This window comes from Rhinatrema bivittatum, chromosome 5, assembly GCF_901001135.1.
Source record: "Rhinatrema bivittatum chromosome 5, aRhiBiv1.1, whole genome shotgun sequence".
NCBI lineage: Eukaryota > Metazoa > Chordata > Amphibia > Gymnophiona > Rhinatrematidae > Rhinatrema > Rhinatrema bivittatum.
The window spans coordinates 237,744,462-237,762,065 of record NC_042619.1 but is presented as its reverse complement, the minus strand read 5'-3'; the positions used below and the strand labels follow the sequence as shown (position 1 = coordinate 237,762,065).

General features: G+C 45.0%; 1 protein-coding gene across 2 annotated transcripts in view; it reads left to right on the top strand.

The window, feature by feature from the left end:
• MRPS6 (mitochondrial ribosomal protein S6) overlaps positions 1-17,604 on the top strand; it is a 51,135-nt gene that overhangs the window by 20,752 nt on the left and 12,779 nt on the right. The window contains exon 2 of one of the 2 annotated variants that reach the window (XM_029603531.1): positions 17,400-17,471. The exons of the other annotated variant lie outside the window; for it this stretch is intronic. Coding sequence (XP_029459391.1) covers positions 17,400-17,471 — 72 coding nt within the window. The remainder of the gene's footprint in view (positions 1-17,399; positions 17,472-17,604) is intronic. 2 annotated transcript variants of the gene reach the window in all.

The window sequence follows — 17,604 nt, the reverse complement described above, 5'->3', positions numbered from 1 at the left end:
CATAACGCAGGCTGATTTTCCTCCCCTCATGTAAGACTTCCTGCTATACAAAACCATTTTTCCTCTCCATATAGGCTTGAGTAGCTCTAGTCCCATTGATCACTGACCCTCAAGATTACGTCTCTGCTGAAACAGTGTAAGCAAACAGTCGAGGTCCATATCAGAGACCAGCGTCGCCTAGCAAAATTCCCTTATGCAGGGATTTAGCATTAGAAATTCTGTCACTAGACAGGTAGTCCTAATATACCTGTTCATCCCCAGATGCCAAGTAAGATGTCTCTGTGAAGCCCGAAAGTGTTTTTAATATGTCGTCTTACCAGATGCAAAATACACTTTGAAACAGGAGTTCAGACTCTACAAAATCCAGTTCAGCATAAAGAGATTTTAAAAGCGACCAAAGGCATTTCAGTTTTCTTGTTTGGACAAAAGTAAATGCCAACACACTAGAAACACGTTTATTTTGGACTAATGTTAATACATTTGAGCAGTTTTTGGGCATTTATACCCCTTTCTTCAGGACCAAAGAGAATAAGCAGGTCAGAGCAAAACGGCATTTGCCAGAAAATGTAAGTGAGTTGGAGTGCGGTCATATTTTGCTATGACCTGAGCGTAAATCCCAAAAGCTCCTCAAGAAATGTATTGTTAGTCCTTAAAAAGAGCATTATAATTTATGGTTTAATTTATGCATGGACTGGCACAACAACTCTACTATTTTATCCAGGTCTTTGTTTGGAAGATTATTTTTGTATGTTTTCAGTGTATTTTGCTTTATACGGGAACATTCTTATGTTGCATTCATTTGTTGCTGCAAATCTTATGATCTCTTGTGACAAAGGATACCAGAGTTCTCCTTTAAATGTGCAATGAGAGAGATTTGAGCACTTGGTTGCCTATATAGTATCCAATTTAGTGTATTTAAGGGTGTATCTAATGTGTTAATCAATTCTGCAGTTTTATGCAATATTTTTAATTTCCCAAAACAAACAAGTAAGTGTTCAGTCCACACTGTCCCAGGCAGGGACTCTGCAGCCAAAGAATTCAAGTGTGCTCTGCTTGTCCCAGTACAGATGTTTGCAGGAAAAGCGGGTATATAATGTTGCCTGCACAGCTGGAATCGCTGGTGATGGAGACGGTTAAACTGTTTTAGTTTTCCCCTTGCACCTCAGCATTATTATCGTATTTATTTTGTGTGTGTGTGTATAAAACACAATATTGATGACCTAGTTCTTAAATTCGACTTATGAGAAAAAAAAAATCTAAAATTGGACACCACTCCATTGAATTTCAAGGGCAGTAAACCGAGGATCACTAATCACTTCAGAAAATTAAAATAATTATTCTGATTGCCCAGACCACAAACAGTGCTTGAAGACGGGCAGCTTCCCTGTCTGAAAAACTGTTTATCTTCTGAAGCTCTTTCCTCCCCAGCACCTTTTCAGTCAAATTCTCTCTCTCTCTCTCTCTCTGTCCAAACACGTCTGTGCATGCTTACCCCACCGAGGTGATTATCTTGCACCCATTCAAAGTGTTATGCCTTTAGCCAATTACTTTAATTCTTCAGTCAGTTTCCCTGTAATTCTCCCGCAGCCCAGAGTGTTGCAAATTTCCCTGCACCAGTGCTGGAGGGCGCTCACTGGAACAGAGCAGAACTGGCTGGAGCCCCTTGGTAAGAAACTGCAGCACGTTACTGCCCTGCACTCGCCAAGGACCTCCCTGCTCACGTGAGATAGCACGCCTCATGAATCCTACCCGGTCTGGTTAGTTTTGTCTTTTGCTGTTCTCTTGTTGGTCAGAAGCATGCCTAGGGAGCTGCTGAAAGACTTGAAAAATCATTAGAGAGTAATAAAAATAATAATAATAATTTAATCAATTATTGCTTGCTGTGCACAGTTCAGAAATATTGCAGATTAATCCAAGGATACAGTTTTTTTGTTTATTGCAATCTGTGTACTTTCACTGTATATTTTATGTTTGTTTGTTTTGCATTAGTAGTTAGTGCAGGGATTAAGGTGAGATTGGGTTGATCATGGACCGTCTTACTACCTGTGCCACGTTAGCTTTGTGTGAGGGGGTGTTCACACCCCATTTTCTTTTTTTCCCCAAAGAAAATGCACCAAAATCTTAAGGGCCGGATTTTAATATCTACGCTCGATTTTATAACATGCACGCGCAGCCGCGTGCATGTTATAAAATCCGGGGTCGACGCATGCGAGGGAGTGCACACTTGTGCACCTTGCGCGCGCCGAGCCCTAGGGGAGCCCTGATGGCTTTTCCCGTTCCCTCCGCCGCCCCCCCCCCCCCCAGCCCTACCTAAATCCCTCCCCACCTTTGTTTCGTTATTTACGCCTGCCTGCGCCGGCCGAGTGGCAGTGGAGAGACCTCTGGCCACGCCCCGCCCTGGGACTTGCACGTGTCCCAGGGCTTGCGCGCGTCGCCGGGCCTATGCAAAATAGGCTCGGCGCTCGTAACCTCTCCTGGATTTAAGCCGTAGGCTTTGAAAATCTGCCACTAAGTGTGTTGGGATCAAGTGGATGCTGCGTTTACAGGGTATAAATATAACTTTTTTTTTTTTTTAGGCTTTTAAGCCTCTGTCTGCTGTGTTCTTATTCAATTCCTCTCACTTGTTGCAGCAGACAGGACACTAAAACGCACCTCCCTGTACAAATGCCTTGCTCAAAAGGGAAGCAATGACCTTAACAGCTGATGACCCACTCCACCTTTTTTTTTTCTAACGGAATCATCCCAAAATCGTGCATGGACTGTTGGGCCTTGTTTAAATCTTGTGTGCTCAAAATTTTTTTTTTTTCCTCATGGTTTGGATTCTGAAGACCTGTATAGAAGCTACAAAATACTCCAGCTTCCTCGTTGTGCTTTACTCTGCTTGATAGAGTAGCACAGTTTCAGTTGTTTTGAACTGACTTCTGTAGTGCAGTATTTGGGGTGGAAGGTTTTGTGTGATACTTTTTAAAAAGCATGTTTGGCCTGAGAGAGCCCCTTTCATCTAAGGGGGATCCCAAATACACCTTGTAGCAGACGTTGCTGGTCCTGGCCTACATGGAAACTTCCAAATGAAAGGGAAAGAACAATATGAACCCTTGATGACAACTGGGTAAACACACAAATAATGTATAACAGCATTTGTCAGTGGGGAAGGAAGTTCTAGAACATGAGCTCATGATAGTGGGCTCGAGAGAGTCCAACCCAGGAGTAACCGAAGGAAATGCTTCTTCGCGGAAAGGGTGATGGAGTCATGGAATGGCCTCCCAGGATGGTGGAGGCAAAATCAGAAACTGAATTCAAGAAGGCCTGGGATAAGCAGGGAGGATCCTTGGGTGTGAGGGCAAAGTCTGAGACTGGGTAGGCTCTGTGGGCAGGACTGAGTTTTTTTCAGACCAGTCCATGAGGCTCCTGCAAGTCTGGTATATACAGGCCTGGCCTTAATGAATATGTATGAGATTTCCTTTGTTGGCTTCAAGGACCAGGCCAGTGCACGCCAGTGTGTTGCATGCATATTAATTTGGGATATCCTGAGACCTTGATTGGCTAGAAGGGTCCCAAGGGCTGGTTTGAAATCTGTTGGACTATAGATGAGGTCTGTTTCTATTTCACAGATGAAACAACTTTCCCGAAGTCATATAATTATGTGAGTGTGCATTCTGGGAATTCTGTAGGCTTAGATCAATTCTGAAACCACTAGACTTTGACCTCTCTACCAAATTCTACCCAGAACTTCTTACAGCTGAATCTGAATTGGTCCCTGTTGAGGCTCCATGAAGCTTCACTCGCAGCTGGTGGCCAGTTATCAAAGCGACAAATCTTGGCCAAGGCCCACAGACCACTGTTCCCTCTGGACCCTGGTATGTTTGCACCCCGAGTCTCCCACTGAGAGTTGCTGATGTGCGATGAGTGGGACTAGATTTTGCAGGGGTGGAAATATTTAGAAAAACTTGGGATACAAAGGTTTGTTTGTTTCATTAACTTTTTGTTATGTTTTGTGTGTGGATTTTGTTTTGCTTGTTTTGCCTTTTTTTTTTCATTCTTTGCTCTTTCCTTCCTCCAGCTGATTTTCCTTCATTTCCCTTCCTCTCCGACCTCTAATGTCTTCTTCATCTGCTGTTCTGCCCGAGCTGGCTCCAAGTACCAGATTTTAGGGGACTGGGTGAGCAGGTGCCTGGGATTGATCTGTAGGGTTGGTCAAACTTCCGCTTCTAGTGAATTGTTCTTGTTTAAGTTATACCCTTTGTTACATGTAAACCGATCTGATATGAAATTTTTCATGAAGGTCGGTATAGAAAAGTGTTAAATATTGTATCAGTATGCCTGGGTTAAGCTTCCCTTTCCGGCATAGTGCTTTTACCGAGCTGACACACTTGGCTATAGAGCTTACATTTCTTGTACAGACACTTCCTCCAGCTGAACACCTTAAGGCACTGAAAGAGAATATGTTTGTCCTAGCAGTGTTGGAAGCTCTGGCTGGGCCTGTAATGAAGCCGCATGTGTTTGCAGCAGTTGGGAGAATTCCCAGAAGGGGAATGAGGGTAAACTAGTGATCAGCAGTTGGCAGAAAGCACCAAAATATGGTGCAGACTTGAATTTAAAAATGAGTTGTGTGTGTTTTGACGATCCAGTGGCGCAGCAGCAGTGATAAACGCTGCTGTGCAGAAGGCCCTGGGCTCAGTTGCCAGGCTTAGCATTTGCTCTGCAGGGCAGGGGATGCTGCAGAGGCTGCGTTCTTAGCCACTGGCGGGTAGAAGGCAGCTCAGCCATCACCCAGTGGTGACTGGTGATTTATTTAGGGTGTAAATCTGTAACCATGCACAAGTGAGCCAGCAAATACGCACACAGGTTAGGATTATTTTTCCCACCAAATCTACCCAAACATGCTACACCTGTTAAAACATCCACACCAAGTTTTCCCTGAAAATTAGCACGCGTGCTTTTTAAAAATCCAAAAGCGTGTGCAACTGCAAACCATCCCCAACTCTGCCTCTAGGAATGCCACCCTGCTCAGGCCAGATAAATTTACATGTGCAAGTCTGACCACATATCGGACAGGAAAAAAAAAAAAGGCCCATTTCTGCAGATAAAACACAATTATGCCTGTGGAAATGTTTTTGAAAGTTACCATCTTGGTGGTTGGGCACACGCCCAAGTTACCATATTAGCCATGTTACGGAGGGAGCTGTCCTCAGTGCCCCCCCATGGACTGGGTGGATTATAAAAAAAATAAATTGGGACAAAACCTGGGGTAGCGGCGAATGATGGCTGGCGAAGGCTGAGCTGGAAACCCAAAGGAGTGAGAGGGGCCTGTGGGGCCAAGGAGGGGGAGAGGGTGCTCTTTCTCTATTGTTTAGTGCTTTGTCCTCCCTCGGAGCATTTTAACTTTACTAACCTTGCGACTCTTCTCAGTTTCCCATTTTTCACTCCATTTTTGCAACAAGCAGATCATGCGAGAAGAAGCACAATGAGGTCCGGGAGTAAGAAGACCTACTCACCTACCTAAAAGCCCAACTGCTTTCTTTACTATTTTTATCATAATTTAAGAGAGAGACAGTATGAAACGTATATGATTATCCAACGAATCATAGAAATGGAAATTCCAATCCACTGTCCAGACAGAAGAGATTATTGAAACATGTAACCGAAAAATTGATTGGCACCCCCTAGATAAATGTACAAGCCAAACTTTTGTAAATGTGCCTAACTGTAAACAACTGTGGTGGTGCATTACTAAACGATGGTATAGAAAAGTTTTTAAATAAATAAATAGCTGCAGGAGGAAGGCAAGAGGTTTTTTGGTTTGTTTGTTTTATAAATGTCCTTCTAACTGCTTAATTTAACAAAGTATGTAAAGGCAGGTAGCTTCCAAACAGGTGCCATCATATTTTTTTGCAACTTTGTACTTTTTTTTTTTTTTAAATGAAAAAAATTTGATTTTGTGTTATCCTTTTTATTTCTGAAGGGGCCGGGATTTCTAACTTTCCATGATTTGGAGCTGTAAAGTCGCCGGCCATCTCTGTAACCTATTTTAAATGTAAGAATTTTCTTTATTTGATGGGGATGTAAAAGCAGCCCAGAGGTTGAATGTGGTTGGTATAGTAACCACACTACTCTGGGTCCTCATCCTGAGCAGTCGTGCATCCTGTCTGTTGAACGAATGGGTCGAGTCCTCTTCCATTTAAAGCAGCCACGCAGCATATTCCGTTTTTTTTTCTGCACGTAGGACGATCACTCTTTCTGTGGGAGTATAACACTTGATGCACCTCTTTCTTTTCCCTGATGCACGGATGTTCAAATTTTATTTTTTTTTTAAACTATGGGTTGAAGGTGGCCAACAGGCTTCAATGCTTCCTTGGCTTCTTACCCTGGGCGTCTCTTCAGAAGTGCTTATCCTTGCCTTTGATCATCAACTGAGAAGATGCCCATGGGCCTGACAATTGTTTTCTCAGCTCCCTGCAGGGAAGATGATCTGTCACCCATCATGTGGTTCTGATCCATGCCTTTTAGTGGCTGTTTTTTGGAGCAGGAGGACTTTGCTGGAAAGACATCCTTGGATTAAGGCTTAATTCTCTTCCTGCCACCTTTCTTCGTAGAATCTTTTCCCTAGAATAATTTTGAGCTTTCTTCTGTTAACCTGATGCTTTCAGCTGTGAGGCTTTGATTTATTCCACTTTATTTCCCCAGCACCTGCCCAGGACATTAGCAGGCTTAGCATCTGTAGCACCAGGACTGTGTTTTAATCAAACTAGCCTCAGAGTAATCCTCCCATATGCCGTAAACCTATTGTTTGACCACCCATGCACTATGTCATGTCCTAGGCGGTCAATAACTCTGCTCCTTGATCAATTTGTGTAATTCTTGGAATAGTCTCTTGTGCCCAGTGCTCTTGAATAAGCTGCTCCAAAACTTGAGCTATTTTAGGTTCAACCATTTTAAAAGAAAGTAGCTCGGCTAAATCTGTTCAAGACCTAACTTTAAAATATTTTTGGTGTAAACATACCCTAGATGGCTCAGTCATGGGATTTCCCAAAAAAGCATAAAGCAGATGTCAAACATGGTCTTAGATTTAAGGAAGTATAAAATGAACATCTGTTTTACTTGCTTTTTTTTCATTTTTTAAAGTGTTTTGTATTTTCATTGTAAAACTCTGCTTCTGTAACACAGGATTTCCTTGAACTTTTATAGTGAGGGTTTGTTTTTTTGTTTAAATGCACTAGGAATTTGCAATTCTAAGCCTGTGGTTCCTTATGCATTCTGATGGCCTTTTGCTAAGACATCCGAAGAGCCCAGTGCCCAGAATCGGCCAGCACTATGCATTGTACAGTACCGCAGCAGTGTTACCATTAGCCCACTTAATGTTCAGGCCTGGAGAACTTAGTTCCTATATTTATTTTTCTGTAGGTAGAGTTGGCATCTAAATTTATCTTGAGTTGGTTTTTTCCCCCTTTGCATCACCACTCTCTCAAAAGAAATGTTTGTTTGCTTCAACTTCAGTTGCCTCTCATTTGCACTCTTTACCAAAGTGATTGAAAAAAAAAGAACCTTTTAGACATGGAGAAGATTAGAATGTAGATAGTTCTGTTATTGTCTCTAGATTACATGGGAGACAATGCAGTTTTAAAGTGAAGAGGGAAGGTTTCCAGACTGCCTGTGGGAGATACTATCCAATCAAATAATGGGTATCGTAAACTGGTTCCAAAATGTGAACATTGTGAGAGGCCAGACAGGATCATGTGACCTTGTGTTGCACTCGTGAGGTTGGCCTAGGGCAAAGGAGCTTGGACAAATTTGGATGACCTCAAAATGATTGTTCTAGTGAAATTTTAACTGAGATAAGAACACATTGAGAAATGTTTCTTCTTTGTCAGGTTGCTTTGTGAGTTCAGTAATACTCCCAGGTGTGAGCTAACGGATTTAAATGCTTTTCGTGCACACCACCCTCCGGTTGTTGCTTTTGCAGGTGTGATCAGTTTTGGTTGTGTATCCTCCTTTGTAAATGCTGCTTTGAAAGTGTTACATGTGATATTACTTTGAAAAAAGTGCTCTTTTTTTTAGAATGTGCCTCTGTAAAGCATCTTCTAATTTAAAATGTTTTTTTTGTAGACTACGTATGTAAGTGTTCAGTGGATGTCTGCTCTGTAGGCTGTAAATATGCCAGGGTAGGTTGCTGACTTTCACTGTGAGGTATGTGGTAGATTGACATGACTTCAAGACACACCTTTACTTTTTGTTTTGTAAAAACAGAGGGTTGAATTAGCACAAGTTCTTGGAACCTATGAGCAATAGCAGCAACCATCAAGGCTTCGGCTCTAGCTGCTGTTTTTTGTTTCCTTTTAACACTGAAAAGGACATACAATGATGGGGCACATGTTAGTGCATGCAAGAGAAGGGTTGGGTTGTCCTAGGTTTGATGCATTATTACTCCTGGGGGAATTCTGCGCAAAAAAAAAAAAAAATTCTGTGCACAAAATCTGAAAATTCTGCAAAATTTATATTGGTCAAAATAACACAATTTACAATGACAGTCTTTAAGTAATTACATTTTAAATTATTACAGAAAAAAGTTATTACTTAGAGATGCAGAATTTTAAATATTATGAGCAGAATTTCCCTAGAAATTCACTGTAAGAGTGTCCCTTCCACTCGCTCTCCCTACTCCCCTGGCCACTTTGCCTTCTCAGGCCCCAAGTCCTCCATCTGCCAGTATCTCTCCCCTCCACCTCTAGGCTCAATCCCTTCCACTCTATCGCCAGTCCCAGAGTTTGACCCTGTTCTCAGTACTGCCCCTCACACAGGCTCCCTCTCTAGTACACATACACACACCTTCATACAGGCTCCCTCTTGCATACACACATCCCCATATACAGGGTCCCTTCTCTCTTGCATACACACCCACACAATCTCCCTTTCTCTCTCACAGATACATCCTCACACAGTCTACCTATATCTCTCTCACGCAGCCATTCACACAGGCTCTGTCTCACACATACACAATCCCTTCACACAGGCTAGCAACCTCACAAAAACACCATCCCTTTTTCATACAAACGAGCTCCCAATCTCTCTCACACATACACACCCCTTCACAATCTCCTTCTATAAGTTCCCTCTCTCTCTCTCTCTCTCTCACCCTCCCCTCCCCTCATATAGGCTCCCTTTCTGAAACCCACACTCTAGCATCCCCCCCACTCCCCCTCTTACCAACCAAGCTGTCTCTCACCCTCTCCCACACCCTCTCCTCTCTCACACACACATTCTCTCTCACCTGCATCCCCCCCCACCCACCCTCTTACCTCCCATGCTCTCTCTCTCTCTCACCCTCCCCTCCCCTCTTTGACACACATTCTCTCTTACCGGCATGCCGCAGGACATGCTCCGCAGCAAAGATGAAGGCCCGGCGCGCCATTCGCAGGGAAAAGGGAAGGCCCCCCCCCCCCCCCTGTGTGCCGCGGAACACGCGCCGTTCGCGGCACACGGGGGCCTTCCGTTTTTGCCTTGAGCGGAGCACAGTCCGTTCACGGCACAAGGGGGCCTTCCCTTTTCGCCGCGAACGGTGCGCCGGGCCTTCATCTTCGCCGCGGAGCGTGTGCCGCAGGACGCGCTCCGTTCGCGGCATGCCGGGGTCTCCTTTGCTATTTTCTGTGCAGGGGGGGAATTCTACACTCCGCAGTAGCATAGAATTCCCCCAGGAGTATGCATTGGAGCAGTGGTATCAATCGTCTAGGACTGCAGCTTGCTGGATAGTGCCCCTGCCCAAAAAGGGTCAAAGCTGGGCATATTATCACCCCCGTCTGTGGCGCCATGTGTCCAGTGTCTGTGCGCGCTCTTCTCTGGTTTAGTGACATGGTTAAAACACAGATGCCTTATTTTTGTGAAACTGTACACGTGTGGCACCTTCCTATGGTGTTTGACCTAGCACTGATTGCTTTAGCTTTGTAAAACAAAACATGGGAGGAAAGACCGAGGGTATTTAAAAAAAAAAACAAAACAAAAAAACCTTATTAAAAAAAATAATTTTTTTGGATTAACGTTGTGTGTCTCTTAAAATACATGTTTAAAAAATGTATGTTAAAATAGTTGCTGTGCAAAATTATTAAGTCTTCTTGGTGAAGAAAATTAAATCTTTTATCATGAATCTTATGTACACCTTGATTTTTGTATTTTGTTGCTCTGTTCCAGCTAGTGCTTGAGTATATACATGCACTAGAATGCTGGCTTGTAAATAAATGTCTCCTTTTTTTTTTTTTTTTTTTTTTAATGTAGTATTTCATCTCTGGAGCCCATTTTGACACAAAGTTGGCTTTCTTTAATAAAATACATGATAACCAAATACTTCTGTCTGGTTTTCAAGGTCTGCAAAACATTGCAGAAATAAAGCAGTTCCACTTTTGAAGGCACAGTAGCCGTACCAGGTTAATTTTCAAAGATGCTCGCCTCCTAAAATTATGCCCCTGGAAAAAGGGATCAGTAATCAACAGCAAGTGTCCGGTTAAGACATCTCAGTGGGGTTACTGCTTAGGCTGTTTGAATACTTGCTATCTTGAGTAATTTAGGTCTATTCAAACAAGGTTTATTGTGAAAGTGTATCCCAACTCTCTAATATTTGATTGATCTGCTACAACTGGGGTGAAAATCCATAATCCAGTCAAGGTTACCTCTCAGCCTTATAAAAAGGGATTTCCTTCTCGCATCCCAGCTTGTTAAAATTTAATATCTTGAACTGTTTTGGTTCCTGTTCAGCACTGGTTACTTCCATTGCTCCATGGAGCTCGGTTGGGAAAACTGAATGGGTGAGCTGGTGGCCATATTTAAAAACAGGTCTTCCAAAATAGTTATAAAAAAAAAAGTGTTTTCCTAGCATGTAGGCAGATGGACTCAGGACCAGTGGTTTATGTTCCCCTGCCAGCAGATGGAGACAGAGCAAGCTGACGTCACAGTATATATATACTCCTCCTACAGTGACCCCCGCCTGCCAATATTCTCCGTCTCCAGCAAATGGTGGACATGCATCTCTCTATGGGGATTGCTGTGAATTTTGAAAGGAGAATTTTATATGGAGAAAACAAAAGCCTCACTCTCCTGCGGTGATACCTAAAGGTCCCTCCCACAATTGATAATTCCTGAGGTGATTTCAGTGGTTCCTCAGGTGTGCCTTGGTCCCGTAGCCGGTTCCTAGCGTTTACTTAGCTGCCAGTTCAGCTGAAAGGCAGCAGATACAGAAGGCCGAGCATGGCAGTCGCAGCAGATGCCCTCTCCCCCTGCAGCTGGAGACCATCTCTGTACTTAGCCGGTAAGTGCTAAGCTCTGGTAAGTTTTTTTTTCAAAAAGAAAGAAAAATAACTTTTGCCTACAGAGACAGGGGGGTTTTAGGCCTTCCTTTGGTCTCCGTGCTCAGCACGCCATCCCAACATCATTCCTGCTCCCGTTGGGGTTAGGGGAACTGGGCAGGTTGAGCAGTCCATATGGGCTAGGCCCCGCGGTAGGTTTTTCTCGGCATGCTGCATGATAGGCCATGGCGGCATTTTTTCATGCGCTTGTGTGTGTGCTTTCTACCCTCTATAGGACGTCTGTGTGTGCAGTGTGTGCTGCGCTAGATGCGACTTTTGTGCACATAACTTTGAGCATGGTGATACGCTCCAGCAGAGCGCACTAATAGTGCGTGCCCCTTGCCGCACTTATTGCTGGGGCGCCTATAATTTGTGTGGTAGATTTTGAGCGCAAGCAGTTTGAACGCACAGTTACCACCACTCATGGCGCCGATAAACAAGAAGCCTAAGCGCCTTTCTCTGTGTTGCCTGTCATATTAGGGCTTCTCAACCTGACCTGTCTTCCAACACCAGTAAGTGCTGTTCAGATGCTCAGGGAGAATTGTCTTACTCTGATTTTGCTAAACCTGGATCCTCTCATTCTGATGATGGTCTGGTTATGGTTTTGGCTGGAAGTGCACCAGATCTTGGTACTGCTTTGGCTGGCTCCTCCACAGGAAATGGCTGTTAAGTTGAGCCCGCTCCAGTACCTTCTGGGCTTGGTCTGGATCCCGCTGCTTTTTCTTGGTTCGCGCGCCCTCCCCCCCCAGGTTTACAAACCTTTGTTTAGGCGTAATACTCCACTTTGTACACTCCAGTCAGGTCGAACTCTCAGCCGGTGGCCCCTCCCGCTTCCATGGCATGCCTCTGTTTGCCATGGGTATCCCTGGTGGGGACCTGGATGATGAGGTGGATCCTGATTCCTTGGAAGATGGTGAAATTCTTCCTGGTTTGGAGCCATATTGAACCATGCTATGGTTCTTTCATAGAGGTAAACTACCGGCTCTGATTTCCCAGACAGTGAAGATGCTGGGAGTGCCTGGGACGGATTCTATGTCAGAGCCGAAGAAGAATCCCATTTTGTTCTCCTTGTGTAAAGCCTCTTGCTTTTTTCCTGTTATGGACATCATTCAAGAATTGATCTTGAATGGGACACCCTGGAAGCAAAATGCAAAGGGGATCGGGCATTGGAAGACATATACCCTCTGGTTCCAGCTGTGGAGAGAGTGTTTGATTTTTCCCCAAAGTGGATGTGCTTGTCTGCAATGTATCTAAATGGATGACTATCCCTATTGAGGGAGGAGCGGCCTTGAAGGATGCGCATGATAGGCGGATTGAATCTATCCGTAAGCAGGCCTTTGATGCAGTGGCAATGACCTTGTAGATTTGCTTCCTGTTGCTCTCTTGTGGTGCATTCTTGTCTGCTTCTCTCTCAGAAGGTGGATTATTCGGGGGGGAATTCCAGAGCAGTTATGGAACCTGCTGCCACCTTTTTGGCAGATGCAGGCTGTGATTTGGTCCATACCTTGGCCAGAGGAGTGGCTTCAGTGGTGGCAGACAGATGTCAGTTATGGTTGCGGAATTGGTCAGCTGACACAGCCTCCAAGGCTAATCTTACAAAAATGCTCTTTAAAGACTCACTCTTGTTTGGGAGCGAGTTGGAAAAGCTGGCCAGTAAGTGGGGCGAATCTCCAGTTCCCTGGTTACCAGAGGATAAGAAGCAATTGCAACGCCTCTTTCTCTATGAGGGATCATCTCAAGGGTTCTAAGCGTTTTCATCCCTACAGAAACCCGACCTTTCAGAGGACTTGGCTTTTTGGTAGGTCTCAGTCTTTTTGTTCCTGATAGTCCAAGAGAGGAGCAGGCTCGGGTGGCGGCCCGTCCCACGCAGGCTCGGGTGGCGGCCCGTCCCACGCTTCCCAATGCCTATCTCCTCCTTCCTTCAGAAGGAGGAGATAGGCATCCCCCTATCTCTTTTATCAGAAGTGGGTCTAGATCACATCAGATCAGTGGGTCCTGGAAGTGATACGGGAAGGATAATGTGTTGGAATTTTGCAGTGTACATGGTGTCTCCTTGCCACTCCCCACAGAAGAAGCAGGCAGTAGAGTCTAATTTTCTGAGGCTCCTCCGGCTGAGGTTCCCAAGCCTACGTCTCAGGAAATTATGGGGCACTATTCCATTTATTTTGTTGTATCCAAGAAGGAAGGTTCCTTTTGTCCAATCCTGGACTTAAAGCGTGTCAACCATCTTCTGCGGGTGACTCCTTTTCGCATGGAAACCTTACAATCTGTGAGAGTGGCCGTACAAGCGGAGTTTCTGACTTCTCTGGATCTGTCCGAGACTTACCTTCATATTCCCATCTGTTTGGAGCACCAACGTTTTCTAAGCTTTGCTGTGCTGGGTCACCATTATGAGTTTTGAGCACTGGCTACCACCCCCAGAACATTTTCCAAGGTTATGGTGGTGGTTGTGGCAGCGTTGAGAAAAGATGGGATCCTGGTACACCCACACTTGGACAACTGGCTGATTTGGGTCAAGTCTTTGGCAGAGAGCAGTCTGGTGCCCATCAAGGTAATTTCCTTGGTGCAGGAGCTTGGTTGGGTGGTGATACTGGCTAAGAGCATTCTCCAGCCTTCTCAGTTGTTGGAGTATCTGGGAGTTCACTTTGACACGAGGTTTGGCAAAGTTCGCATTCAGAAGTTGATGTCTTAGGTGTGTCAGTTGGTATACGCCCGACAGAGTGGTCCTATCTACAGGTGCTCAGCTTGATGGCGGCAACCTTGGAAGAGGTGCCATGGACGAGGGCGCATATGCATCCTCTTCAGCACTCACTGCTGTCTTATTGGAACCCGTAGTCTCAGGACTATTTAGTTCATCTCCACTTGCCGATGGAAGTCTGCTCTTGCCTCCAGTGGTGGTTGCAGGAGGGTTATCTGAGAGAGGGAATTTCCTTGTCCTCCCTGAACGGGTTGCGAATCTCCAGGGTTGGGGAGCTCATTGTCAGGAACTGACGGCCCAGAGACGTTAGATGGTCGAAGAGGCTCTCTGGAACATCAATCTCCTAGAAGCCAGGGTGGTCAGGTTGGCGTGCTTGCAGTTCCGCCTCGACTACTGGGTCGAGCGGTCTGCATGATGTCTGACAACAGAATGACTCTGGCCTACATCAATCGCCAGGAAGGAACTAAGAGCCAGCAAGTGTCGCAGGAAATAGACCAACTTATGGAATGGGCAGAAGGACATCTTCAGATGATTTTGGCCTCTCACATTGCAGGAAAAGACAATGTACAAGCAGACTTTCTTAGCAGGGAGAGTCTGGACCCCAGTGAATGGGTGTTGTCTGCCAAGGTATTTCAGCTGATAGTGGATCGCTGGGGCCTTCCATTCCTTGACCTGCTAGTGACTTCTCGCAATGCGAAGGTTCCTCTATTCTTCAGTCGCAGTTGAGATCCATGGTCTCTGGGCATTGATGCTCTCATACAGGTCTGGTCAGAAGACTAGTTGCTTTGCCTTTCCTTCATGGCCCTTGCTTGTTAGTCATTCGCAGAATAAAAATCCACCAAGGGGCTAGTACTCTTGGGAGCTCCGGATTGGCCCAGGCATCTGTGGTATGCGGATTTGCGGAGACTCCTGCCATTCACCGCATATGGATCTGTTGCAGCAGGGGCCAGTTCTTCACGAGGATCCGGCTCAGTTCTTACGGTTTGGCCCTTGAGAGAGAGCCTGTTGAAGTGTGGATATTCCTCTGCAGTGATTGCTACCTTACTCCACACTCTGAAGTTCTCCAATTCTCTAGCACATGTGCAGGCTTGGAGAGTGTTTCAGGCTTGGTGCAAGAAGCATGGTGTTCTTCCTTGTTTAGTTAAAATACCACTTATTCTGTTTCTTTTGCAGGATGGATTGAATAAGGGATTGGCCCTTAATTCCTTGAAAGTTCAGGTTGTGGCTCTTACATGTTTCAGAGGCACGGTAAGTGGTGTCTCCCTATCGTCCCAGCCTGATGTGGTCCGTTTCTTGAAGGGAATGAAGCACCTTCCACCTCCCTTGCGGTTGCCGGTTCCTGGTACTGCATTTTTTAGCAGGCTTTACATTTCGACTGCTGCATAGCCTTTCCTTGTGGTTATTAACCCCAAACACAATGTTCCTGGTGGCTATATATTCTGCGTGTTGCATTTCTGAGTTGCAGGCCTTGTCTTGCCAGGAGCCAATCCTTCGGATGACTCTAGGGGCGTTGCATTTGCGTACTGTTCCATCCTTCTTGCCTAAGGTGGTTTCATTTGAATCAGTCCATTTCTTTGCCATCCCTGGATAAGGTCATGGACGAGGAGGAGTATTGCCTCCTGCGTTCCTTAGATGCCAAGAGACTTGTCTTGCGGTATCTGGAGGTTTCTGAACCCTTCGAAAAGTCGGATCGTCTGTATGTCCTTCATGGTGGAAGAATGCAGGGCGAACCAGTTTTGCGGGCTACTATAGCTCGCTGGATTGAGGTGGTTACAGCCATGTATGTGGATGCTGAAAAGCTGTAGCCTACTCAGGTTGGAGCTCATTCCACTAGAGCTTAGGCAGTATCAAGGGCGGAGGTTAGGTTGTTGTCTCCTGTCGACATTTGCCGAGCTACAACGTGGTCCTCCTTTCACACCTTTTCCAGCTTTTATCATCTGTATTTGCAGGCCCGGGAGGACACAGCCTTTGCATGTGCGGTGTTGAATGGACTGTGGCAACCTCCCGTCCTGTTCGGGAGTAGCTTTGGTACACCCACTGGTCCTGAATCCATCTGTCTACACGCTAAGAAATGGAGAGATTAATTACGTGATAATTTCATTTTCCTTAGTGTAGACAGGTGGACTCAGCTTCCCATCCTCCACTGTCGCATGTGTGTGCCAATAGTCCTATGGGGCTTTGGATCCCAAGGGATTACTGGTAAGTGTTCATCCAGTCCCTAGATTAGGATACCTAGATTCTTACATAAGTTCAGTGTTTATGGTTGGTTGAGTACAGTTAAGGTGGGCTGTTTTTAATCATTTTTTAGCTAGTCTGCCCACAGTTGTTTTTGAAGAGAATGCTGGCAGGCTGGGGTCACTGCAGGACTATATATCCTCTGACGTCAGCTTGCTCTGTGTCCATCTGTCTACACTAAGAAAAATGAAATTATCACTTAAGTAATTTATCCAATTTCTACTAATCCCAATAGCCATGGGAGAAAGAGAATGCTAATTGTCACAGCTCAAAGCGGTAAAATGTCAGTCCCTTGGCATTGCAATCTGTAAATCGAACCATCTTTAAGTTGCACACACTTCCCTACTAGCAAGTGTGTCCAGAAAAGAACACGTTTCACCATGCAGAGGAGGTTGATTCAGGGAAGCGTGCAAGTGAAAGACCTGGGTCAGCTAAATTAGAAGGGTAGGGGATCATAGTATGTCTCCTTGAAAATATGACCAGGTGGTTTTGCTATTTTAAGTTGTTGCGTGTGGTAAGAAACCATGCATTCTTCACAGTGTAGCTCATTCTCACTATAAACCTTTGCATTAAAGCTCAAGGTCATAATTGCAGCATTAAAAAAAAAATTCTACTGGTAAATATTTATTTTTTTTAAAACCAGTGGGTGTGAAGCATCTTTTTCATCCCAGCTGCTTTTTCTGACTAAACGCTTAGCCTAGCACAAATATTTATTTTATGAGCACAGACTGGCCACTGACAGCAACTAGTGGCCCACACCTCCCTGACATGGTGTACCATTGGATGGCATTCCCAGTGGCTCCCTGAAGCACCGTAGAGAACAGAGGCCTGACATGTCCGAGGTTCTTCCAACCAGGCTGACACTGAATTGATTTGTGATTGCCATAGCAGTCTTAAGCATACCCCATGTCCAGGGCTTGTTTAGTTTAGTTGTGTTTTTTTTTTGTTTGTTTTTAAATCCTGCCTTGGCTTGGATGCAGTGTCATGGGGTTGGTGGGAAACGGCAGGAGGAAATGTTCCTCTGGGTTTTGGGAGAGTGGTAGAGGTCACCCTGACCCATCCCTTTTGTGGTCTCTATTTTGCAGGATACTAAACCCTTTTTTTTTTTTTTTTTTTTAAATCTTGTTTCTCTTGGTTAGAAAACTGACTGGGAGATCTGTAAAGCATGCAACCACAGAATCCTCTCCTTCCTGTGTGTGTCTCTCTCTCAGGTATGCAAAGGGATTAAATTGCCCCAGGAGCACAAGCAATCAGGCTGTGCGGAAACCAAGCATGGTACTGCAGTCTATCGAAACCAAAAAGGAGAAATGGCAGGAAGAATAGATTTCAGATGTTGCCCAAAGC